The 26,030-nt window shown below is 44.1% G+C and overlaps 1 protein-coding gene across 6 annotated transcripts in view; it reads left to right on the top strand.

Moving 5' to 3' along the window:
- MITF (melanogenesis associated transcription factor) overlaps positions 1 to 26,030 on the top strand; it is a 101,594-nt gene that overhangs the window by 37,779 nt on the left and 37,785 nt on the right. For all 6 annotated transcript variants that reach the window (XM_021409339.1, XM_021409336.1, XM_021409337.1 and 3 more), the window contains one exon: positions 24,535 to 24,781. In XM_021409339.1, coding sequence (XP_021265014.1) covers positions 24,584 to 24,781 — 198 coding nt within the window. In that variant the 5' untranslated portion in view covers positions 24,535 to 24,583. Of the gene's footprint in view, positions 1 to 24,534; positions 24,782 to 26,030 lie in introns of those variants that run through there.

Here is a 26,030-nt window from a genome sequence, read left to right on the forward strand (position 1 = left end):
TTCTTGCTTGAAGTTAGCTGGCTGCCACAGCTCTACACACACCTTTCACCTTCTTCCCCTGCCCACCTTCTGAGGTCACTGTTCCAAATCCATCTCCCTTTACAGCACTTCTGCGGCTCCTTCCTGAAGCTTTTGCTGTGTGCTCACCCACCCCATCCAACAGAGTGCTGTTTCATCATCCTTATCCTCATGAGCATTTAAAAATGATCGTGTTAATGAACTGTGCTGTGAGCTGAGGGGCTGGCAGTGAGTTGCTGTTGTGTTATAGGCTTGTCTCTGTGGTATACAAGAACATGGTTTCTTTGCTGAATGAACCTGCGGTGCTCTCCAGTGGATGCCTACTCCATTTCTTCCCTTGCTCACCTCTTAATCTCTTTCATCCTGGCAACAGAGGGCTGCAGGAGCCGCTCTCGGGGTGTTCTTGCACGCTGTACTGTTTGAGCAGTGGAGATGCTCTTGTAATTTGTGTGGGGCGGACAAACAGGCTGCGGATTGCCGTGATTGCCCAGGAAGTGTTCTGCCAGCTCCACCCTTTCTTCCTGATGTGCAGCGCTGCCCTCTGATCCAGCGCTGGGCTGAGCTGGAGAGAGGAGCAGAGACGTGGGTGAGTCATCTCGTGAAGCCTTCAGACAGGTGTCTCTGCCTACCTTGCTTGCTTTTCTAGCACTGCTGCCTTCTGCCCCATCCCTTCCGTACCTTTGCATTGCTCTTTCTCTTCAGAGCATCTCATCAGTCTTCCATTCTTCCCTTCAAGGGCTTCAGGTTGCCAGCAAGGAAGGTAAATTGGCAAGCAGAGTTGCTCCTGGACTTGCTGCAGCAGAAAGCATTGCACAAAATCAACTCTGCTGATTGAAAACAAAGGGAGGCTTCTGTGTCATAGAATGTAGGGGAGTAAAAAGATAATCAGCTATAAAGCTGTAGAAAGCTTCTGTCTGTTGGTCTTGTTGCATCACAATGAATTTACCACGAATTTTAGTATGGAGAAAGTGTAGCTGAGTATTCCTTTCCTTCCAAGGAAAGAAGAGCTCTATGGTAAGAATTTTTGAGTCTGGAAGAAGAAAGCTCTAATAAGAAACCTCCAGCAAGTCCATTTTGGCTTAGGCTGCTCTCTCTGACTCTTCCATCTCTGTAAGGAATGATGTGTGGTTTCTTTTTGCAATGTAAGTATTTCAGGAGAACATCTTGGTGGAAACTATTTAATTAAAATTATTAGGAGCTGTGTTTATTTATAACATGTGTGAATAGTTATTACTCAGAAAGTCTGAGTGTTATTTTCTTGGGAAGTCCCTCATTAGAAACTCTGCATCATCGAGGGTGAGCGGTACTGTTACTTAACTGGTTTCGGTATGCAGCTGGGCAAGGAGCAGAGGGGAAAGCTGCAGAGGCAAATATAACACACTGTGAATAAGAAAGGAGATCTTCCAGCATCCCCCGTACATGCTGTAATTATTTTGCCTTGTGGTCTGGAGCTTAAGCTCAGCTAGTGCTTAGGAGCTTGGGCAGTGGAACACTGAGTGTGTGGAGATGCTGCTGGGAGGGAGGCAGGGGAAGCTGGGGGCCTGTGTGCTTGTGTCTGTGTTGTTCTTAATGCCGGTGCTGCTGGAGCGCCCTGAGCCTGCCACGTACTTTATACCAGACTTTGTACTCTCAGTGAAGCTATGGTTGGTTTATACATCCAAATAGTTGGCCTCTTTCCATTTTCTTTAGAACAGGGACCGTTGTTTGTGCTTGGACAACAGTGGCTGTGTTTTCTAATTCAAAAAGTGCCTTTATCATTATTCCTGCTTTGCAAATGTGGAAACAGAAGCAGCTAAAGGGAGCACTAACCCTCAGGTAATATGGAATGGCAGCAATCAGGAACAGAGCCCTTGTCCTTGCCAAGTCCTGTTGTTATTTCATCTATTATTAGAGTCACCGAGCAAAACTCTCCTGTGAGCTTCTGTAAATGAGGTGCTATTTCAAAATATTGCAGAACATAAACAGCCCTTTCCCTGTACAGACAGAGCTTACTTAGTCCTACAGTACAATATTGTTACCAGTAAGCAGCTCCTTAGGCTTACCAGCAGTGATGTGCTTTGGTGGTGGGTAGGAAAAGCTGAGCTGGAGTGGTGAGGTTGGAGAGCCAGAGCAGGCAGCACAAACACAGAACAGTCTGCTGCTTATTCATGAGGGCACTGGGGAGGGATGTTCCTGTACTACCTGTCCGTGGAAGGCTCTGAGAAATGCTTTCCTATGTGGTCCCTTGCCCACAGTGGATAAGAAAGTGAGGCAGAAGAGTGGTAGCAGCAGTTGCAAATGCAGGTTGCAGGATGGTGATACCTTAGCTTCTGTATCAAGGACTTTGTGTCAGCATCCCAAATGGAAGCTGTAAGGATTTCATAAACTCCCCGCTTTGGGGACCAGACTAGGATGGTAGTGTGTGTGTTTGTGGCAGGACATGAGTTTGCTTTCTGGGGGGGGGGATTGCAGGCAGGGTGAAGTGTGTTCTGACCTTTCTGCCCCTCTTATTTTATTTTTTTTGCTCTTTATCCTCTGTTAGCCTGTTCTTGTGGCCATAGTCCAAACCAACCGTAGTGTGTGCTTGTAGCTGGCCTCTCACTGTGATTTATTTGTGCTCTTCTCACTAAGAATTCCTTGCTCCTGTGGCTAGTGGTGGGATCACTAGCATTCAGCATGAAGATGTGGGTGCTCTTAAAGCCTTGCTGTGCCTCTATCATAGGAAAGGGAGGTATTCAGATGTACTAACTTCATTTAAACATGTTCCCATCATACAATTAAGGAAAACTTGTCAGCTGGGTTGTAAGTGAGGGCTTGAGAGATTTAGGGTTTTATTTTTTTCATAAATGATTCATTATTTCCTGCCCCTTTCCCCACCTCCTCCGCCCCCCAACAGTAATCAGATTTAAGCAGTGTTGGTTTTGCATCTAAGAACTGGACTTCTGCAAAATAGAATGAAAAGGCCTCTATTAATGTTTTTATGGCTAAATTATTAGTTCTTAATGAGAGTTCAGTTGTTCCACAAAAGAAACAAGCCGCTCGCTTTATACAGCCAATGGCACGTGAAAAATCTCCATGTTGCTCGTGCTGATCCATCTGTTGATGCACTCTGGAACAGCAGTGTGCTTAATGGTATTTTAGATTTGGTCTACCTTTAAGCAAGCATTTTCTGATAGTATTCTTTTAGTCACAAGAACAAGTAGATGCTAGAGGTGGTAGACCTGGAATATGTCCGTCTTGGGTTCATGATGGAGAAATAATGTTGTTCCATGCCCTATTTCTGTCTTCTGTGAGAAATACCAAAATGAAAAGGGTATTTTGGAACTTGGAGGGTAGTAACTGGGGGCCAAAGGAAGAATTTGCCCACTGAAGGCTTCCGCCTTCTCCCCCAGCCCCCTCCCCAAAGTGTTTCTGTTGATCTGAAGAAGCAGTCCCTGGGATTGCTCATATCCTGTGATTATCGGGGCTGTGAGAACATTGCTGTGTGTGATTACAAGAATACAACTTCTGATGCTTCAGGTGAGTGGACTTATTCATCAGCTGCTCTTAGGAAGTGCTTTGTGGATGTGTCCCGTGGCCATCTGCCCTGATTTCTTTCGTATTTAGGGAAGGTGAAGGAGATGTGCTAAATACTGTTTAGGTTGAACGAGGGCTGTCTGCTTTGAGGCACTGAGTTCTGGCCCCAAACACTTGAAGCAGTTCTAGGTGGATGCCCACGTCCATCCCATGTTGCCCGCAGTCTGCCATCCTCGGCTTTGGTGAGACAGAAACACAGAGCTGGAAGAGCAGAAGGGAAGGAGAGAGGAGGGTTGGGCTTGTTTTTTCCTGATAAGACTAAGAAATAAGACAAACGATTTGCATGGGGTTCATTTCTTCACCAGTTTGTGGTCTATTTAAGATGAAACCAGCTTCAGCAGCATACTGCTTCTGTGTTTGCTATGAAGTACTGAGCAGACACGCTCTGGGTTTGACCTTGCCTGCCTGAGGACGTGTTGCTCTGGAGTGGATCATCCCCCTGTGAGCGCTAGAACTATGTTGCAGCCCTGCCCCAGGCTGAGCTGCTGCTGGAAGGCTCCCATTGACATGGGAGCAGCTGTCCTTGGGGAGCAAGCTCTGCTGTCTTCAGCAAGAGGTTCAACTTGGTTTCTGCCTGAAATTGGAACCCTTGGTAATGTCACGGTGAATGCACTTTTAGTTTGAAATGTGTGTAGTTTGCAAGAAGGATGCTTGGGAGTTAAGTGCTTGGTATGGCGGTGCATGCTGAGCAGAGATCAAGCAGCTAAATGGCAGCTGTCTGTTTTTAACCTTCCAAAATTTAGACTTTATTTGTCGTCTCTGTCCTAAGCCTGATTGACTTTATTTTTTAACTCGCAATTAATATTGGCATTCTAGCCAGCAGCAGTGCAGTTGAAATCAGAGGCAAGTGCCAGGACAGCGGTATCTCCCTCAGTCACTCATGTGCTAAACGGTAACCAGAGAGATGAGAATGTTGTCCTCAGGAGTTTGGGAGGACTTGCTGTCAAGACACGGAGCTGCGGGCCCAGTGTCTTGAATGACACGGCCAGATGGATGCTGGGCTCAAGTGCCCCTGGCTGCTGGCAGGGTGACAGCATAGCTGAGCACTTAGTCACCTTGTAGGTGCTTTTTTTTCTTCTAGTTTGCTAAACGAGGCTTGCTAAATTATTCTAAGCGTATGAGATACTGCTTCGTTTTTGTCTCATAGAAACAGTAATTAAAAAATGCTTAAAAAGAGGATTTCTCAGTATATACTTTGGCCTGCGCTGACCTGGAATTGCTTACTAACTCGGTGGTGCACCAAGGCTGGGCTCTGAAATAGATTGTCTGATGCACCCTCTGCTCTGGTCCCTGCTGTGTGTGTGTTTGTTTCCCTTAAAATGCTGCAAGGAGCACAAACATAGCTGGAGTCAGGGACAGAAATAAACATGACATTACATTAGACTTGGGCACAGTTCTGACTGGCATGCTTTGATAACTTTGACATCTAATAACTTTGAATTCTGAGAGCTGTGGCCTCTCTTCACCCAGCTTTTTGCTCTGAGGCTCTTGGTTCTCTTTGTATCCTCCTCTGAAGTTTTATTACAGGAAGACTGTGCTTTTCCCTGTTCATGCAAAAGTGGTGGCTGTACACGATGTCTGAACTACTAACTGCACGTGCACTTATTAAAGAGAAAGGTCAAAATTGCACAGATTTTGTGCTCGACTCTAACTGCTGCCTTACTAAAGCAATTTTGCAGCTCTTCTACCTCCCTTCCTGCGCCGAAACTCCTAAATTTAGTAACATTACAGCCGGAGGATTAGAATGGTGCTGTGAATTTGTCACAACTCATTTCATTGGTATTGTGCAGATGCAGGCTGTTAGATGGCTGTTCCCCTTCTCTGCTTGCATTTAGGGAGCCACCGGGAGCTCGCTGGCAGCGTTGGATGACCACTGCTGCTCTGGATCTGCACTGCTGCTGTGCCTCCCTCCGCACACCGGTGGCTGTATTTGTGTTTGCAGTATCGCTAGCTGCAGCCGTTCTATTTTAAGCATCCCTGGCATGCTGTAGCCTTTCCAGAAAGCGATTTGCACTCTTAGGGGAAAATGAAAGATGCATCTACCAGAAAGCAGCAACCTTGCAGAAGTTTGGATGTACATCAAGTTTCCTTGAGGCATACCTTAAGAGAAGTGACTGCTGGTTATGAGTTATGACTGCTGGAAGCACTTGTAGAAATGAACGAGGAGATTCTGATTCTGCTTAACGGTTCCAGTGTATGTATATTGGTGAAGTACTTCCGTTTTCAGTGCTCAGTAGCTATTAACTCAAAGCCTTAAATGCAGTGCTCACTGACAGTAGCATTTGGTAATGAAAATTCTCTGCCATGCTCTTGCAACCTGTAATTTTTTCCTAAACTTGCCATGCCCTGACACTCAGCTCTGGTCTGTCAGTGTTGGAAGGAGGCACTCAGTGTGGGCTGCTGTCTGCGCATGCTGTTTTGCACCAGGCCTGGCCAGCTCCGTGTTGGTGGTTGTCAATAGTACTAAAAGTTGAGGTGACATCTCCCTTTAATCTCATTAAAAGTGTTTGGATAGCAGGATGCTTTGACCTCTGAATGTCTGAAAGCTACAGTAGTTCAACAGGCAAACTTATGCACAAAGAGTAATGAAAATATAATAGCAAAGGCCCTGTGAGTAGATGGCCTGTGTGCAGTATGGGTAGTGCTAAACTCCTGGGTCAGGTGTTGGCCATCAGTGAGTCTTGTTGCAGCTGTGAATGTTTGTGTATCTCCCAGGGGGTGATGTGACACCTGTGCTACACTGTTTTTCATCCCTTACCCTGTGGGTGAAACTTTTCTAACTTGGATTAATAAAATGTTGCTGTGCTTTTAAGTACATGATTGGTTATTTAAGAGACCAAGACTAAGCTTCAGTGTTTTTGTGCCAAGTGTAGACTCTTACAACAATGCAGGTAGGTTGCTATGTCAGTTCTGAGCATAGGAAAAAGTTCCTATCAGAAAGAGTGGTGAGGCACTGGCACAGGCTGCCCAGGGAGGTGGGGGGGTCACCTCTGGAGATGTCCAAGTCACGTGGAGAGATGGCACTGAGGGACGTGGTCAGTGGGCATGGTGGGGGGTGGGTTGGGGTCGGCCATGGGGATCTTAGTGGTCTTTTCCAGCCTTAATGATTGTGTGATCTTCTGCCCTTGGGCACGTTCCCAGGACAGAGCCCTGGCTGTGGCAGTGTCTGAGCACTGAGCTCATGGAGCAGGGCCGTGGGGTGGTTGCTGCCCAGCTTGCAGAGGGCTGGGCAGTTTGCAGGCCATGCTGCTGCACCTGAGCCTGGATGTGCAAGGTTTCAGAGAGCCTCACTTGTACTGACATGTGCAAAAAGAGCTAGTTTCCTATTGACAAAATTAATTGCCGTGCAACTTTCCACATTCTTACTTCTCAGTTTTGCCGCTGAATGTTTTCCAGGACCCATTTTTTCCGGTAACAATTTTGGTTGGAAAAACTATAGGCTGTTTTTCTTTACAGCTCAGTGAGAAGCAGCTAACACTGTGAGGAAAAACTCATTTACATTTTTAGAACTTGTGGCTGATGAAGTTTTCAGTAACTAAGAGGTTTTTTTTTTTTGTCTAAGTGCTCACAAAATATGTGTATGCACTTCAGCTGTGTTTGAGTGCACAGAGATTAAGGCAGCTATAAATAGCATCTTCTGCGACCCTGCTGGAATTTTCACTAAGCTTGGAAGCACTGAAGTGTGTGTTTTGTCAGATTCGAATCGTGAACCCTGGAGAAGAGCTAATGAGCTCTTATTCCTTGGCCCTAATCTCTAACCTGAGCGCTCTTGATGTGAACAGTCTGAAACTGCAGCCCCAGCTCCTGCTGCCTTATTTGCTTCGCTTTGCTTGCTTTGTTCATTGGGTCATTTTCTGCCCCAGTTGGTGTGTTTATGAAAATAATTAATTTCAACCCATAGTAGCAAACCCATGCCACCTGTTCAGTGGATGACAGTTCACAGAACCTACTTTATTTCCTGTTGCACAAGCTTTTCCTCTTGGACACCTTGTAAACCACCCCAGTGAAATGAATGGCTTTCTCCTGTTGTTTGCCTAATGAAGAGGTGCAGCTGGGAATGAATGGTAGCTGCTGGGCCAAAGCTGTGCTTGGTGCTACCTGTCCTGGCAGCCATCTGGTTCCAGTGAAGCGTGTGTGTACTAGTCATACCCACAGGTTGGCTGAGGGTGTTGGCTCGGTTCTGTTGCTTGCGTTCGGTGGCACGGACAGCAAGCGCGTGGAGAAAAAGCCCTGGGAGCATTTCTTGTAAGAAATGGGTGAAGGGGCACGGAGACCCTCACCTAAAGGTCACGCTGTTACTGTGGGGCTGTTGGGTATGGATCTGTACCACTGGTCTGGCAGCTGACCAGCATTTGTGGCCCAGTTAATCATTTCTGGTGGGGCGAAGCCAGTGAGCGTTGCTCGCAGCGTGGCCTTGGGTGCGGTGGCTGTGCCCTCCTCTTCCCTCCTCGCATCGCGTTGGGTTTGCATGAATCTGCTCGTACTCATGTTTGTTGGCTCTTCTAGTTGTGTTTTTTTTTTTTTTTTTTTGGAAACATCTTACCCACGGTAACTCTATATCCACAGTGAGTAATGGAAACATCAGTGCTCGTTAATGATTCACTTGCAGGTTCCCGGATTGCAGTTGCTCAGCCGCTGTTGTTGCTGTTATCTGCAGGAGTAGCTCTGAGAGCAGTGCTTAGCCCGGATTGCCGTGGTTCTTGCAGGATTACTGCAGTGAAGGGCTGCTTGGGCTCTGCCTCTGTGATGGATAACGTGATTTGAAGTGCATCGCTCCAGAGCTGCTTCTAGTGATCTCTGCAGGCTTGGGGAAATTTTTTGCCTTTAAAACTTGCAACGTAAATCATAACTTAAGTCACATTGGTGCTATTTGAAGACCTCTTTTAACAGCTGAAAGCAGACAAGCAAACTGAAGCTCTGAAGTAACTCAATTGCAGAAACCCAGGCCTGCAAATGATGTGTGGGGTGACCGAGTGCAGCCCTTTGTCCTGGACGTGCCCGTCACATCCTCTCTAGGCTGGTGGAGTTATGCAGGCAAAGCTTGCCTAACAATTGAACTTCCTATTTTGTAATAGGCATTGTTGTAAGCTCTTTCATGGTGACATTGTTCAAATAAACTTACAAAAAAAAAAAAAAAAGAAAAGGGGCTCTCACAAGAACAAGAGGATGCTTTTGCTGCCTCTGGCTTAGTTGCTTCCTGTAAAAAAAAAAAAAAAAAAAAAATCAAAAAAAAAAATCATTCACTGTGTGATGCTCAGTGACAGCCAACCCAGTGGTAGGAATTTATCTATTGGGGGGGAAAAAAAAAAGATGAGAAGCTTCAGGATGCTTTTCACAGCGTGGAAACACTCAGGCTGATTTTGGAGTGCTCAGTGGCACTGAATTGCTTCCCAGCAGCATGAAGCCGGGTGCAGGGCAGCCTTGGGGCTGCTGCTGCTGCAGCCAGGGGGCAGATCCTGCAGCAGAGGGCTGCAGGAAAAAAAGCTTGGCAGGCTTTCTGATAACAGAAGTGATTTGCTAGGCAGTTACTTCTAATGTAGCCGATTTCATTCTAGGGAGAAAGTTTTCCCTGTCACTTGCCCTCCAGAGTTTTTTCATCCCTAGCACTGGGGCTTCTTGCAAGAAGCATGAATATCTGTTTAGATGTTTTTTATTTAAAAAAAAAAAATATGAAACTCCCTATATAATGGAGCTTTATAATTGCAAAATCTGATTATTTTCTTCCTTACTAATTTTGCCCTTTCAGTGAGTGTGAGATTGCTCTGCGTTGTGCTCATACCTGCAGGGTTTGAGAGCTCCATGCTAAGCTTGTATGGGGAACCTTCAGCCACGCACGTTTTCTGCAAGCATTTAAACTTCTTTTTGTTTTAGTTTAGTGATAAAAGGAACAAAGCTATTATTAGTGACCATGGGCATGGAAGCTTGCTGTAGCAGCAGCACTTACTCATCTGTTTTCATTTGCAGAAGTCTTGTAGTGCGGGTGGACGGAGGTAGCGGCAGGGCAGTGGGGTGAGTGCTAGCAGTAGGAGCACAGCTGGGTCTGGGAGCTTACCGACACCTCTCCGTGCAGCCCTTTGCTTTGGTGGCCACCGGCAGCACATCTGTCCCCCCGTGAGTCCCTGCTGTGCTGGATTGTAGAGTAAAAGAATGAACTCGCTGGGTAAGTTCTCGGTCCTTTGTCTTTTCTGAGCTTCAGAGTGTTGTACAGCAAGGTGCTGCTCCTGGCTCCAGCACACTGCTGGGCTTGCATCCGAGCTCCTGCAGTTGGCTTGCAGTATGGAAAGAGCTGGAGTCCACTCGGCTTGTGTGATTTCCAACTCTGTACCTAGATGAGATACAAAAAAAAATTTAAGAATTACCTGACATAAAAGCACCAAAACCAACGAAAACCAGACCTTGGTAAATGTTTCCTTGCTCCGTGCTTTGTTTCCTCTGTGCAGAAGCCTAACAAGCACGCACACAGCCTTTTTATGTGCTTTAATGTTCAGCCATTTGGTTCCATGGTTCATGCTGCTGTGCGCGCCGTGAGCTGCAGGGCTTTTTTTTTACACAAAAGATTTTGACTAAATTTTTACTAAATCTGTTTGGTTTGAAAACTCGTATCTAAACATTCCTATATTAAAGACCAGTTTCAATCAACTTTTGTATAGACTTAATAGAACATGAAGAGCATCAAATGCATTTATTTCAATTTAACACGGTGTATTTTGTAGATGCTCTCAGCTTGAACTTATGTCTGTGTTTTAGGAAAGTGCTTGTTCTGCCAGACAGGAGGATGTTTTTTTGGGTTGCATTCTTTGGTTTTGTATACTTCTGAAGGGGGGATGGGGAGGGGAACAAAATCCAATAATTATTTAGGCTATATTAAAAGAGCATTGGAGGTTGAAATTCTTTTTTCCCAGACTAGAAATAACACAGCCAGTGAAGTTGTTCACTCTGTTCTACTTCTGAACTTCATTCAAATCTTGGACTGCAAACCTTGTATGTCAAAGAGAAAGGAGATGCCAAGGTTTTGGGTTTTTATGCCGGTGTGGGATGGCAAATGAAGGGGTGTGGTAAGGGAGGCTGACTTCTAGTTCTCTTTGCAAAGCTCACTTTCTAGGAAGGAATGAGAGCTTTTCCCCTCTATCAGAATCTGCTGTAAGTTGTATGCGTGTCATAAACGTGTTGACTTGAAAAAAAATATTTGATTTTTAGCTGTTCAGCCTGGCTGCTAGAGGCGCCCCTGGGCTGGCCATTGTGTGGAAACCTCAAGGAGAGCAAAGCATGGTTGGTGTGCTTTTGTTTTTGTTCTTTTCCTAGGGTTAAAAAAAAAAAAAAAAAAGGCAGATCTCTGCCAAAAACGGGTGACCTGTGTGAATGTTTGATTTAGGGGAAGCTTTCTGGAGCTGACTCAGCAGGCCAGTTAAACTGGGTAGTGTGGTGGGGTTGACAGAAAGAAAATAGGACTGAGACAGCTCGTTCCAACGTTATTCATTAACAGCTTTTGAGTTTCATCACCTGCTCCCACACTTTTCTAACTCTAGCTTGCTTTGTGCACTCTGATGTCAGTCACTTGTACCTCTTGCTAGGGTTTCTTTTTTTTGCGTATTTAACAAACACTGACTTGGAGAAATATTTGCATGACAAAAAATGACCATTATTTGGGGTCCATTTTCAGACCTTTTTCTAGAGTTTGTACTTGAAGCTGGTCTTATTCTTTGCCTTAGTCACTTTGAATGTATGGCTGCACCAAGTTAAGGCAGTGCTGATCAACCCGCTCATGTGGTTTGAGGCAGAAATTTGGCAAAAAACATTAACAGCCAGCCTCAGAAGGTGCAGTCAGCTGAACTGCTGGCACTTGTTTGCAGAGCAGTGTTGTAGGCATTCAAGTTGTTTCCACACGAGATGAAAAGGAGGGGTTCGCATTTTTCAGGCATTATTTCCAGCTGCAGTTCCCCACTCCTGAACTCTGGCTCACTCAGCTGGGTCAACACGTGAGAGGATGCGGGCAGTCCCAAAGCTGATGGCAAGAGTCAAGAGGATGGTTCCAAGAAATTGCAGCATGAGGACCGCTGATACTTGCATTCCAGCCAGTCCAGCATGCCAAGTGAGGAGTCTGAACTTGCTGTTAGCTCTAGAAGAACATCTTTATTTTTGGTGGGACCTGCTAAGAAGCCTGCTTACCTTCCAGAAGTGCAGCGTTTGGCCATGGTGATGTATGGCTGCGGTTTAATACAATGCTAAATTCCAGCACTGCTACTCTGCTGAAGTGTGCTTTGTCCTGTGTCTATCCCATTAGAGCCTGTGGCTGGAGGGCATCTTGTATAGCCCATAGTTGGTTACTGGCTGCTTCGTTCTGCAGCGAGTCTCTGAAGCTATGCACGTTGTTTCTTCTCCTGTCCTCCAGCTGGAAACTGTTTCAGGACTGGACTTCTCAGAATATAACTGGTACTAATTTAATCTTACTCATAGCTGGTTTATATCACTTGGGGAAATGCCAAGGTTGTTCTTTTCTGGGTGTTTGTTTCTCTGCAGTATTTATAGACAGCAACACTCATCCCTGTCAACCTCTCCGTTTTGTGAGATTAAAATGCCAAACTTTTCTTTAGCTTCCCACTATAAAGTGGGCTCTGTTTCTCTCATCGTTTCAGTTCCTTAATCTTGAGCAGAGTGCCAAGGCACAAGCCTTTGCCCATGAGGTCTTACACAGGTGTCAGGTACCAGCAACACCAGTGGTTTGCCGTTCTCTTTCTTATGACCTTGCCATATGCAGCCCGCAACTGCTGTTTTTCACTCTGGCATTGCAGCGCTGGCCATTTATGATATTAAGAATGTTTCATTCACCTTACCTGTTTTCTGTCCCATTGAGTGTAAAATTCCTCATGGAAATACTGACAGTGGGGCATAACCTGTAGTGCTTTGAAAAACCCTAGCAGAGTTGTGGCAGCCCACCAGAAGTCAGGCTAGCTTTCTTGTACTGTTTTTTTCCTATTAAAACACGTAGTGGAGTTTGCACAGGATTAACTGTTGCTCCTGACCAAATGTTCCAGGTGTCTAAGATCTAAGCTAAGGGGAGTTTTGCTCTGATTGGTGTTGTTTCCCAAAAGTGTCAGCAAATCCGAGGCTGGAGCATTAGCAGAGGCATTGGATACAGATAGCTGAGGTTACCAGTGAAGAGAAAGTAGAGCTTATGTTAAAAGAAATTAAGCAGGAATAAAAAAGGAAGATCCAGAAAAGCTAGTGAGCAGTACAGGTGTGTAATCTGGTAATGAGTTAAAAAGCTGCACCTTTATATGAGGAGAGAAAGCAGCAAGGTCAGTTTAATGTTCTGGTGAGAACTCAAAGTAGTGCCTCATGGCCAGGGAAAGGGCTGGTGGGAGCTGCAGCACAGTTGTACATAGAGCTGTTAAAATGTTTTATTCTCTTGTTAAAATGACTAAACAACATTCAAACCAGAGGGAGGAGAGCAGGAGCAGGGAGGGTGCTGCTAGAGCCCAGATGCTCACCTGATGCCATGGTGCTCCTGAAGCAGTTCTGTGTGCTTTGTTTACTCAGGGTGACGAGAATGCTTCACCTTTTACCTCTTTACCCTTTTTATCCACGCTGCATAAGACTGCACAGAATGCAGTGCAAGCTGGCAGGCTGGGGGGAAACAGGGGACAAAGCTCCATCTAGTGTATAAAATGAGATGTCTGGGAGCTAACAAAAGGAGAACTCCTGCAGAAGATGGCTTTCCATAGTCGAGACGTGGGTTCTGTGGTTTTTGGTAGCTCATGAAATAGGATTGCAAGCACTTTAACTGTGCAAGTGTTAATTGAATAACTTTGGTGTTCTACAAGTGGATATGCCTTTTGTGTGAGTATATTTGTATACCCTGGCACACAAAGAGGTTCATATTGGGTTTAATATTATTTTAAGTTGTCCATAATGTCATTTCTAGGCAGAGCCAAATATGTTCCTTTTATTAAGTTTAGGAGTTGTATGGCTAGGCTATGACTCTGCTAAGAGAAGAAAGGCAGAAAAGAGATGCAGAAGTATAACAATGTATAAAGGTAATACTTAAGGAAAAATATATTTTGACTCTTCCCAACTTGCACAATCTTAAGTCCTGCAGTAAATGGTAGATAAAATGCCTTGTCCATTTATACTCGCATTACTGTCTGTATTTAAAGACAAAACAAGAACAAGAAATCATCTTGTTTGTTCTGGAGGCTGCTAAAAATAGCCGTATATATATATTTCCCCTGAGTACTTGGAAAACCAATTGTAGTTCCTGAATGGGACTCTGCAGCAGGCTTTAAAAGGATGGGATATATATCCTCCTTGTATTAGATGTAGATTTGGCAACTCACCATCAGGCGACTACTGAATTTACAGTTAAACTGAGCAAATAGATGTATGGCCAAAACAAGCTACTGTGATCTAATCCAGATTTTCTACCGTAGGTAGTGAAGGAAACATTTTTTTCTTAATTTTCCCATGATGTTCCATCCTTTTCCAAATTATGCTTCCTGTCCTGGTAAAAGAGTGCCAAAGACTGATTGGCAGAACATGTCATTAATGGCAGTGGTGGCTCTTTCAGATCGATGAGAAACTGTGAATCCAGGGACCTGTGGATTTTCTTTCCCCACTTCTTTTTTTTTTTCATGGTTTTGAGCATATCAGGTGTTACTGGAGAATTTTAATGCTTGAGAAGGATCAGAACTGGAAGAAAGGTGACGCTTTCATCCAAACCACTAGGTCAAAGTCAGGGTTAATTTCTAACACTGACCTTTCTGAACCAAGGAGTTAAAGAAACTGGGGGGTCACTTTGCTGTCAGCAGCAGCAGATTTGCCAAGCATTTGTTTTGCAGGAGCATGCAGCTGCTACCAAGTCCAGACTAAGAGAGGTTAGCGTGAGGCTTTTTAGGGACGCCAATATCCCATTGGCTGCAGGGCTCGGGCAATTCTGGAACTGCCCATAATCTCCAGGTGACTTTGCTGCAGGTTTATAAACGTGGTTGACTGATGTAATGTTGTGTAGTCCTCTGCTGTAGCCTAAAATAAGAAAAGGTGATGATTGCTGCGCAGTGTTGGTGGGTTCTCCCACAGGTACTTTGCCAAGGTCATGAGTGCTAAATAACACCAGATTAAGCAAAACCCTGTTGCAAGAATTCATTATTAACTGTAGTCTTTGCGGGATTTATTAGTTATAAACTAAGTGCCTGCCTTTATTATTCTTTGTCCTAGTAAGTAAGGCAGATGTGAACTTCATGTCCAGTGAAGCATATTCTGGCACTTATGCCCACTTGCATGATTCAGGAGTTTACAGTAGCTGCACGGCAGATATCACTGTACCTTTGAATAGAATCAGCTATTCAAGTGCTGTGCTTCTGGCAATGCAGAAGAAATTAAGAAGATCTAACAAAAAGCTTGTAAATAATTTTGACTTGGCAGCTTTTTTTTTTTTTTTTTCAAAAGGAATTCAATAGCTGCAGTGTGTTTGGAAAAGTAAGAAGCAGTATTCATGCAGCAGGTCTGTCTGAGCACGTTACACAGATGTCATGTCTTAGTTGTCATGGAACGGCAAAACGCGGTGTCTGCTGAATGGTTTTAATATAAACTTTTTCTGGGACTGTGGCTGTATTAATTTTCAGTAACGTATTTGGTTGCACAGAGTTGTTTCTGAGGATCTTTCCTGATGTCTCTTTTTAGGCGCAACATAAATCTGTTGCAGAGCAGAAGGATGACACCAAGATGAAATTAAGGCAGTGTAACAGCAGGCTGTATTTATCAAGTTCTGAAGAATACTCCTGAATAGATTAAGGAGGATCTTTTCCTATATGTAGTGACACTTTGTAAAATCAGAAAATATAAACATTGCTTGCATATTCTTTTGAATGAGACTTCGTTTTGTAGCCTGTTCTTGATTTTTTTTTATTTTTATTTCTGTTATTTACATGCTACCTGAAGTGTAAGTAGTTATCTTCTTCTTTCCCTCTCCTTGGTGTTATTCATGATCAGTTTCTGACTAGAAACAAGGTGCAGAATTTTTTTTTTTAAAAGGAGATAGAGTGAGAATTGCTGGAGCAGTCCCTGCAGATGCCCATTCCCCAGTAGTCCAGCCATTCACAAAAAATCTTTAACATTGATTTAAAAGCTGCGGTTCATCTGAATGTCATGAACTTAAAATAGAATGATGTCTGTTAGACAGCGGATGAAGAGGTCCTCTAGTCCACACTCCCACTGCTTTTCCCCAGCCATCTTGTGCCAGCTGCAGAGCAAAGCCTGAGGTGAGACTGACATGACCTACAGCATGCTCTTGAGGGCTGTAAGCACACAGAAAGGATACCCATTTTGGGAAATTCCTGAGCTGGGAGTGGTTGGAGTTTAGAGAGCATGCTTAGGGAGGCCTCCTAACGTGCTTGACTTGTTTCTATCCCGTTTCTGGTTGCTTATCTGATGGGGTGCTCTGTGGGACAGACTTGGAGCCAGCCCTTAGAGGGGAAGAAGAGATGCTGTGGGGCAAGGGACATACATCATGCTGGATGTGGTTTTAATGAGGATGCTGCTGGATCCCCTGGTAGTATTGCAGCTTTAGCTGATGGACTGCTGGCTCCTGCTTTCTCCAGGAGCCTTGATTTGAGATTACCTCACGTCTGGGATTTTGCTGGTTGCATTAAATAACCTACGTAGAGGAGTTGAAGGCCATCTCTTCACTAGTTGTTTGCAGTTTGGCACTGCTTCCAGTGAATGACTGTCGTTTTACTTGGCCTCAATTAGCATTTGTAAACATTGCTACTACTTTCTTACATGGACAGCTGGAGCTTTTCCCACCTTGCTGTCTGCACTGTGAATACCCGAGGCAGCAGGAGTGGTACATCTGTCCTGCTATTGCAAATTGCAATTGCAGTGTAAATATCCAAATGGTAAGTGAAGCAAATGTTGCTGAATGAAGGCCTTTTTTCCCCTCAGTAGTTAAGCCTGTACAGTAAAATAATCCTCTTTGTCCCAGTAATTCTTCCACAAATAGCCAAAAAATGTAGAACTATAAGTAATGCATGGAGACTCTAAAACTAAGTTTGTTTAAAAAGTGAGGACGCTGAGGAATTGGTTTCAGCAGTCTAGAGTGTTTTGTTAGAAAGAGAAGTTGCTAAACACCTGATCAAGTCCTGTAATGACCAGCTAGCCCTGTGGCTACAGATTGAAGTGAGAGTTTGCATAATGTCTGTCCGAGGTGGTTTTAATGTTAGAGTTCTCAGTAATGTGTTAGGTTTTTTTGCTTTTGCATTTCATATTCGCTATAATGAGCGAGTCATACACACTGTCACAAGCATTGAAAATTCACCTTGTGGTTTTCATCGTGACTATTGGGGGTTTTTAATCGTTTAAGGGCAAACCTTCCATTAACACTTTCTCTTTTGCTTCTTAAGATCTTGTTTGCTCAGCATACCATAAGGATGTCATCTGTGCGAGATGAGATTTCGGGCTGCCCTCTGCATTCTTTGGAAAGAATTAACTAGCGCATTGACAAGCAGAGTCAGTAAGCAGAAAATCAGGGATGAGCAGAGGGATTCAGATTGGGAATGATTGAGTTCCTGCAGACCTCAAGAAGCCTGTTGGGTTTTCAGCTTCAAGAGTTTCTGAGCAGGTGAACAAGGGGTACAAACTGTGAGAACAATGTGTCTGAGCTTTGTTTTCTGTGAATCTTTTGGATAAACTTGTGAGCCGACTGTGATAGGTAGTGAAACTGATACGTCACTGTCTAAATTTAGATGCAATGAGAAAGGAATGTGAAGTCAGATTTTGGGTCTATGTAGTTAAAAATTATCAAAAAGTGTGGTGATGTACTTCATCTTCCCTCTTGGCGACAGTGTTATCTTCTCTATTTACCCAGATAAAAGCAAGTAAATTCTGCATTGCAAAATCAAGAACTACAAAGGTTATTAATGGAGTGTTATCTCCTCACTTTTTATTTTATCACTTTTTGGTTGTTGAAGCTATCTGGCTTTTTGTTGTAGAATGTTTTGTGAATGTGTGCAGAGTTCTTTAGAGAGGTAAGTACAGATAAAAGGCAAGCAGCGTCTGAAATAGTTCAGAAAGTCTTTAGCAAGGTGACTATACGCTCTGTTGAATGAAAGGTAAATCTGCTTTTTAATTGTGCTTTTTTTTTTTGCTGTAGTATCTTGTCTACGTTTGTGATGACTTTGACAGTTTGAAAGAGCACTAAAAACAGCCTGATAGTGATAGGACCAGGAGGGACTGGTTTAAAACTGAAAAAGGGGGGATTTAGATTGGATATCAGGGGAAACTTTTCACTGGGAGTGTAGTGAGGTGCTGGCACAGGCTGCTCGGAGAAGCTGTGGATGCCCCGTCCCCGGAGGTGTGCAGAGCCAGGCTGGATGGGACTCTGGGCACCCTGAGCAGGAGCCTGATATAGGGGTTGGCTACCCTCCCTGCAGCATGGGGTTAGAGCTTTAAGGTCTTTAAGGTCCCTTCCAACCAAGTTGCAATTTCACCGAAGTGAACTTTGGATATGCAGGAGTTATCCCCCAGAAAGCAAGTTGTCTTGCACCCATCCGTTCCCTTTTGGTGATAAAGATCCTGAGAAAACTCTGTTCTTGTCCACCCACTCCTCTGATGGCATTATTGCCCTAATCAGACTCCTTTTAATTAATGAATGGGAAAAGCGCTTTCAACACCAGTGTGTATCTCCTGCTCCCGGGGATGGGTGTGAGGGCAGTGCAGGCCCCAGCTCTGTGGCATGACCCGACAGCACCGCTGGCCTTTTCCTTCAGCTTCCTGCAGGACTCAGCAGGACGCATCTGCTCCTTGCGCTGGCCTGTTGCAGTCAATAGTTTGTGCAATACCCAACTGAGAGTGCCTGGGCTGCCTGGAGCCTGCTGGGGCCATCTGAAGCATCAAGTAGGTGCTTGGTTGCACAGGCTTGCCCGTGCTGCTCCCAGGGGTTGGCGTTACCAGGGCCTTAGTTCTGCCTGGTTCCCCACTCTGATGTGGATCATGTTCCCAAGCTGTGTGTACCGAAAGCTGTGTCCCCAAGTAAACAGGCATTCGAGCAGATCAACTTGTGGCATTTTATTAAGTCAACGCTCATGCAAAAGCCACCTCCAGAGCTTAATAATTATTTACTGAGTGGTGCTGGGTCATGAGAGAGATTTTCATTAAGTTTAGAAAGCATTATGCGCAGCAGCTTGTGAAGGCGTGTTTTAAAGACAGGAAGAAAAATGGAAAACTACCAAGTGGTGTGCAGCTGCTGAAAAGGTGGAGGGTTAAACTGTCTGTGGTTGTGGGTGTTCATTTATTTATTACTGTAAAGACAAGTGCATCTCCTAAACTTAATTCTGTTTGTAACTCAGCCATGAGCTCCTGGTGACGACGGACCTGCATGGAGGACAGTGGAGGGCTTCAACTCTTCCTCTCTGCGGCCTGGCTGCGTGGGGGTGGGCATGTGCTGGTGGGCTGGGCCAGGGTCGGAAAGCACCAGAGGGAGAGAAAAACATTGCTCTTGACGATGATAGAGCAAAAGCAAGCAGTGTGTCTTTTCACATACGTAACCTTCAAATGCAGAAACCTTTAATAAAGAGGGCTGGAACATAGTTGTTGCTTTACTGTAAAGGCTGATAAAGGCCTCTGTGCTGTTTATGTAATTGTCAGGCTTACTGCTCTGTCCTTGACAACAAAGGACATAAAAGGGTGCCAACTTTTTTTTTTGTACATTGATACGCTAATTCAGTGCCAGCCAATTGGCTTTCTGAATGAAATGTCACCATAACTCACAATCAATTATTAAATTTTAGGAATGCTACAGGGAAAATGCTGTGGTACTTTTCCTGTAACTAGAGTCCCTCGTGTTGGCTGAAGATTGAGTCTTTTCTTTCTTTGTTTTTTTCACTCCCCCTTGCATTAATTTTGATTTTGTTCTCATATGGTATCCTTCTATTTTCTGTAACTTCTGTGTCAAACGATGATGCTGACTGACAGGTTAGATTAGGTGTTGCTAACGTATATAGTACTGGCAGTTGTGTCCTGAGGTGTTTACTGCTTGCTTGAGGACTACAAATGGCATCTGTATAGATAAACCTAGTTTTGAGAGAAACGATAGCACTCACTGAACAGGAGGAGTGTTGGAAGGGGAGTTGTGCTAGTTGCTTCTGATAGCACCTTCTGTAGGTCAGGCCAAGTGTTTGATTTGTGCTGGTGAGCTTTCGTCTGCTTGCTTGGAGGATCAGCCTGCTCTTAGGCTGATGTCACATACTTCAGTGTGGATGCCTTGCTTTTCTTTATAAATAATGATGAATGGAGTAAGGATAAGGCATTAAATATAGGTATTTAACTCACATACTGTTTCTGCTCTGACCTCTGAGAGCTGGTGCAGCTCCGTGGGTTTCTGGAGGTGCTAAATCTTCTGCTTTCCTTGGCTCAATTCTCTGTGGACTAACTCTTTAATAAAGAGTTGGCATGAACGGAGAGCAGTAACCTTCCTCTTGTGCACTGTTTCTCTGCTTAAAGTAGAGTGTTTTTGAAAGCTCTTTTTTTCTTTCCATTTTCCAGTCTTGTGAAATCAGTGCTGTTACTGCACTCCCCTTTAGGCAACACTCTGCATGGAGCGGCTGAAGGCCCTGCACATAAAAAGGAGTGATGGCTAACTGGGAGGGTCCTTTTTTTCTTAAGTGTTTAACTTGGTACTTGTTCATTTGTGTTTGAGGAATGTGGGGCTCTGAAGGGCAGCATGGGATGAGCTATCTTCTTCGTCAGCTACAGCCTCAGCAAATTCAGTCTGCTGTCATTTCAACAGAAACCAGGGGCTTCATGCCTGAGTGACAGGAACTCCCTCCCCTGTTAAACCTTTTTAAATGGTAAATGTGGACCTTGATCAAATTCTAGTTCAGACTTACTGAAATAAATTAAAAAGCTCTGGGAAGCCTCTTTACCAGGTAAAGATTACAAGACATGGAAAAGAAGCCTTGTTTTCCTTGTAACATCCACGTGCAGCAGGTCTGTGTGGGACATAGGCAGCTGGGCTACTTACAGCATCAGAGATGAGAAGTCATTACAAAAGTGTCAGATCTCCTGGATGTATTTCGTGGTGCCTTTAGATGTCTTCTACTGAGCATCAACGCATAGGTCAGCTGTGCGCACACTTAGCTGAAACGTTTCAGGTATTTGTTTGTCAGATCTTGTCTGGAGCAAAATATCCCAGGCTGTTGCTAGAATACAAAAGAGTGATGGGAAGACAGGTGAGTGGGTTTTTTTGTTTGTTTTAATCAAAAATAATTTGGAAAAGCTTTGTGTTCGAGTAGTTGGCATGTGTTTATAACTGTTGTGTTGTTAACCCAACATAAGGGTTTTAGACAGACACAATGCCAGTTCCAGATTTCTTAACAAGTACATGGATAGTGCAAAATAGTGTGTGTAAACCAAACAAGTAATGCATGTAAGCTAGAGAACTTCCTTGTTCAATCTATAAGGACCTGAAAACAAAGCTGACTAACAAGAGACTAGTTTGGTGTTTTGTCCGTGGAGACAGAAATGAAATATTCAGTACACATCTGGAGGGATAAATTAGGATTTAAAATGTATGGTCTCTTTAATCACTTGAGTTGATGGCAATGAAATTAAACTTTATTTTTATCTGGCCAGTTGCTTTTTATTATGCAACGACTATCTGCATTATAATGTATGTATACAGTTACTAACATTTCCCAGGCATCTATGCAAAGGATATGTAATTTAGATTTATTTGTTAAAATGTTATCACTTAATGATTAATTGAATTGACATATGACATTCGTAACTAATAACTCTGTCTGTATTACACTATGCTTATTAGACTGCTAATGGATAACTGGTTTAATCATACATCAATTAAAAGAATGAGTCGGTTTCATTTATTGCAATTAAATGATATCCATAGACTGTGTTTGCAGGAAGTATCTCAGTCACATCGAGTATCAATTGCCCGTGTGGGTTCTGCTACTGACTGTGTAATGCCCAGCTGAGTCAGTTCATGTATGAGAGGTCTGAATCCACGTGTCTGGGTTCTGGTTCATACTGCGGTGCATCTCACCGTGCTCAGTACTGAGGGAAGATCTGCGTGTGTGGCAGAACTTAAAGGTCAAGCAGCTTTCAAAGTATGATTTTTTTTTTCAATACGCTCTTGACTAAGCCTTTGACATTAGTCTTGAGTTTTGGTTTATGGCTTTTTTTTTTTTGCATAGAAGACTGATTTTCTGACAAAGCTTTTCCTATTTGCTTTCTGAAGAGTACGTGGTGATGAAACCCCAACCATCTTCCATTTGCTCGATGCGTCATGCAGCTGAGAGGGGTGGATGGAGTGGGGAATGACGGCTGAATTTTGCGTGGGATGGGTTTAGAGAATGAAATACCAAGGGGAAATTTCAAATGCTTCTGTTTCTACGTTCCTCTGTGCCATTCTTGCTGAGTTTTTCAGCAAGTAGAAGGAAAGCTGTGTCAGCCATAATGTGTTGAGAGGGCCCTGCACAGACCGAGAGCTTCCTCAGGTGATAAATAATGGGAAATATGGCAGGAGCTGCTTGGTGGTTGCCCATTTTCCTTGTGAACTGAGTGTTCTGTGTGGCAGGCACTGCCTGTTGGTGGCATGGGGCACTTCGTGTCTGGAACAACTCGGTTAGTTTCTGTACCACGTATCATCACCGTGCACACATAACAGAGTGATGTGCCTGCTGAGCTCACTACACTGTTAAGCTACATTGGTTTCTGGCTTCTGCTTTGCACTAAAGATGAACAGGACATTCCATAATCTTGTTTTCTCCCTCAGCTGACCCCACAATCTGGTGGTTTGGATGCAAGATCAGACTCTTCTTCTCTGGCCAGTGTCCGCTCTTATTGTGATGGCTGCTAAGCTGTACATTGCCCATTCTTGTTACCTGGTTAATTACACCTACGCTATTTTTTCCCCAGTGAATAATTAGAATATTGAGCAGAACTTCAAAAGTCGAACCTGGAAAAGTGTTTGTTTTTTGGGGAAGAATTTGGCAGAACAGTGTCTTCTGGGATTTTTTTTTTAAGACAGTAGTTAAAGACTTTTTTCATTCTCTTTAATCAATTGTGGACCCCTCTGCAGAAGGTTGTAGGGATGGTTGTGGAGCCATGTGGCATGAGTACAGTAATCACATGAGGGAGGCGAGGTTCCTCACAGGGGATATTGGAAATGCAGTAGAAATCCCTCATGTTCCCTAAAATTTTAGGTATGAGAAGGATCTGCTGAGATGGTTGTTAGTACGCTGAGCTTTGTTGGGCACAGAAACGGTTCAGAACAAAAGAAGTTGGGAAGAACTGCTGGGTTATCAACTTTGCAGCATTAGATGTCCCTAAAAATGCCAATAGTACACAAATGAGAAGTCTGCTTAAACTGACACAAAGTAAGTTTCTCTTTTATGTGAGGAATGAGTCCTTCCTTAAGAGCAGCATTTCAGCACCTTTTTTGGTGCTTATCTATAGCAGTGGACCATTAAATTGAGGTGTGTGAGGAAAATCATTGAGGTGCCGGGAGGAAATGTTAGCACTTCAGTTACACATGTTTACAGTCCGTAAATATACCTGTACTGGGGGTATAAGCACAATATCTTTTTTTTTTACTGGTTGGGAGTGTATGATCAGAATGATTTGGAGACCTTTTTGGAGCTCTGTAACTCTCCTAGTTGGGGAAATTTGTGTTTCCAAGCTGGATGGGGACTCTGAGTGGCTCCGATGTGTGTTCAGATGCAGAGCAGCCAGGAAACCGGCTGCAGGGTTCTGATGGGAGAATGCCCTGTATTAATTGGGAAGGTGCTGTTTTTGCAAGTATCACAGTCATTGACTTGTCTTGAGCAGCTAATTAGTGCGATTATTCCACAGCTGCATTAGTTTCACCACAAAGGTTTTCTCTTGTTTTATCAAAAGGATCAGTGTCTCTGTGAATGTTTCAACCTGACAGGTCTTAAATAGTGAGGCTGTCTCCTCCCTCCGCTCCCTCCCTGCCCCCAGAATGTGTGCTCTGGAAGAGCAAAGTTTGATCTCTGGTGAGAGTAAGATGGGCTCTCCTTTTGCATTTTCACTACGAATACAACATTGATCCTAAACAAACCACGCAAGCTTCCAGCAGTGCTCCTGTTGGCCAGGCTCTCGGTGGCTGAGGTCCTGAGACAAGAGCTGGAGGGATGCTGGGCCCTGAGCAGCTCCAGCAGCATTGTGCAGGCAGCACTGAAACTCGGGAGCCAGAGGTAGGGTTTCCCTGCTGGCTTTCCAGGCACGTTGTGCATCTGTTCAGTCCATGGAGTCATGGATTCCTAGCTGCTTCTGACTCCCTGCCCTTAAAGGATGTGTAGCTTGGTGTTTACCTGCCTTATTCCACCTTATGGGAATGTCTTAGAAATGGAGTCTTACTTCTGGGGGTGAACAAAATGACTGGGTATTTCAGAAGATGTCCCTGCGTTTCCAGTGAAGTGCTGTGTTTGTCCTGTGTTGCTCAGTGTTGATGATTCTTGAACGCTGCATATTAGTAGGGTGTTAACCCAGCTGGCTCAGCGAGCTTTGGGAAGGGAGGCTGCTTACATGGAAGAGGTAGACTTATTTATTCCGCGCTAGATGATTAGACCTGGAGTATTGCCTATACCTCTCAATGAACACAATTAATTCTTCCCATACTTATTTAAAAAACTGAATATGAGTGCCTGCTGATATCTATAAAAACGCTTGTTTTTCTCGTGGTTGGTTGCTGTAAAACTTGAAATAGTAAGGCACGTTTTCCAGCTGGATGTTGGTGTTTAAGAGTGGTTGGTTGCAGTCAAGTTAAGGCAGCACAATGCGGCTGCTAAGTACCTGCAGTAGGTCAGCCACGCACCCGTCTTAGTGCGGCATTTCCGTTCGGATTCTGCTCTGTGGTTCTGCAAACCCTGAGTCTGGGAGCGATGGAGCCACTGGTAGAAGCTGAGCTGTCTCTCTCTGCTCTTCCCACAGCAATTCCGAGCATCCTGGCGCTTCCAAGCCTCCCTTAAGCTCCTCCAGCATGACCTCACGAATCCTGCTACGGCAGCAGCTCATGCGTGAGCAGATGCAGGAGCAGGAGCGTCGGGAGCAGCAGCAGAAGCAGCAAGCAGCCCAGTTCATGCAACAGAGAGTTCCCGTCAGCCAGACACCTGCCATCAACGTCAGCGTGCCCGCCAGCCTGCCCCCTGCCACGCAGGTACCCATGGAGGTCCTCAAGGTACGTTGGGTCTCTGCACTCAGCTCTCGCTCGCTGAAATGGGCTTTATGTAATAGGGTTGTGGGAGAAGTGTTTTCAGTACCAAAATCTTGCAAATAAGCTTCACTTTGGCTTGATCTGCAGCTTGGTTTGGTGTCCCGATATTCGAGATACTCAAGGCTGAAAATCATGTTAGCTTGTGGCCTTTTTTTTTTCTTTAAACTTCAAGGTCTTGGTAAAGAGGTTTTGTTACAAAACTCTGGTTTCTGTTGTTTTCCCACTGGAAGCCACTGCCCGCTCTTTCTGGCACTTAGTGATTTTTCAAAAGGAAGAAGTTTACGAATAAAAACTTAAATCAGTATTTCATTTTAAAAATAATGAACAAATACATACTTTAAAAAATTGAGTCAAAACTCATTGCAAAAAGAAGCTCCTCAGAAAGCCTTAATCTGAAATACGGTGAGTTTCCAGCCCCTTGCAACAAGCCTTTGTAATCCTTTTTTGCTTAAATGACTTGTTTGCTGTTAGTGGCTCTGGGTTCCTTGTCCCACTGGAAGCTGTAGGAGCTTGTTAGTATCTCTCTGTCAAAGGGGATGTAGCTTGCTAATTACTGAAGAGAAAACTTGAACAATTGGAAGAAAAGAGATAATTTCATGTGCAGAGTAAGTCCGCTTAGAGTAAAGCAATGTGAGAATGTGTTAGTAAAAGTGTAAAAAGTGATGGAAAAATACGATGACATATCTTGTGAGAGTAACATTTTCATTTGTTTTGAAAGGTTAACTATTTGCTTTGCATTGTTGCTATATCTTTTTATTATGATTTGATTTTTAGTAATTTTTTTCAGTCGATCAGCATATTCGTACCAGATAAGTTAACTGGGTTACAATGCATTCTTGTACTTTGCCCATCACTGTTCTATATCAATGATATGTATTCGAAGATTTAAGCTTAAAACAGAGTTGCAGGCTCAGTATTTCAAGGCAGTCTCAGCGTGACTGTTTTATGGAGGAAGTGTAAGGTCTTCTCATTTACTGAATCTGCATTATGGTGTTGAGTTGACAGTGCCATTAGTAATACTTGCAGGAATTCTAGAATATACTCCAGCGTGACTTACAGTGTAGGAGTGAAACTGATTATCAATTATGTATTTAATTTTTGAAGGAAATGCATGTGTAATGTACTCCTGGCACATGTGCCAGATAGAAGTCTGAAACTGACTGGGAGAAGCTATTTTATTTTAATGTTTGTGCATCCTGAATTTGCTAAATTT

Source organism: Numida meleagris, chromosome 11 (genome assembly GCF_002078875.1).
Source record: "Numida meleagris isolate 19003 breed g44 Domestic line chromosome 11, NumMel1.0, whole genome shotgun sequence".
Lineage (NCBI taxonomy): Eukaryota > Metazoa > Chordata > Aves > Galliformes > Numididae > Numida > Numida meleagris.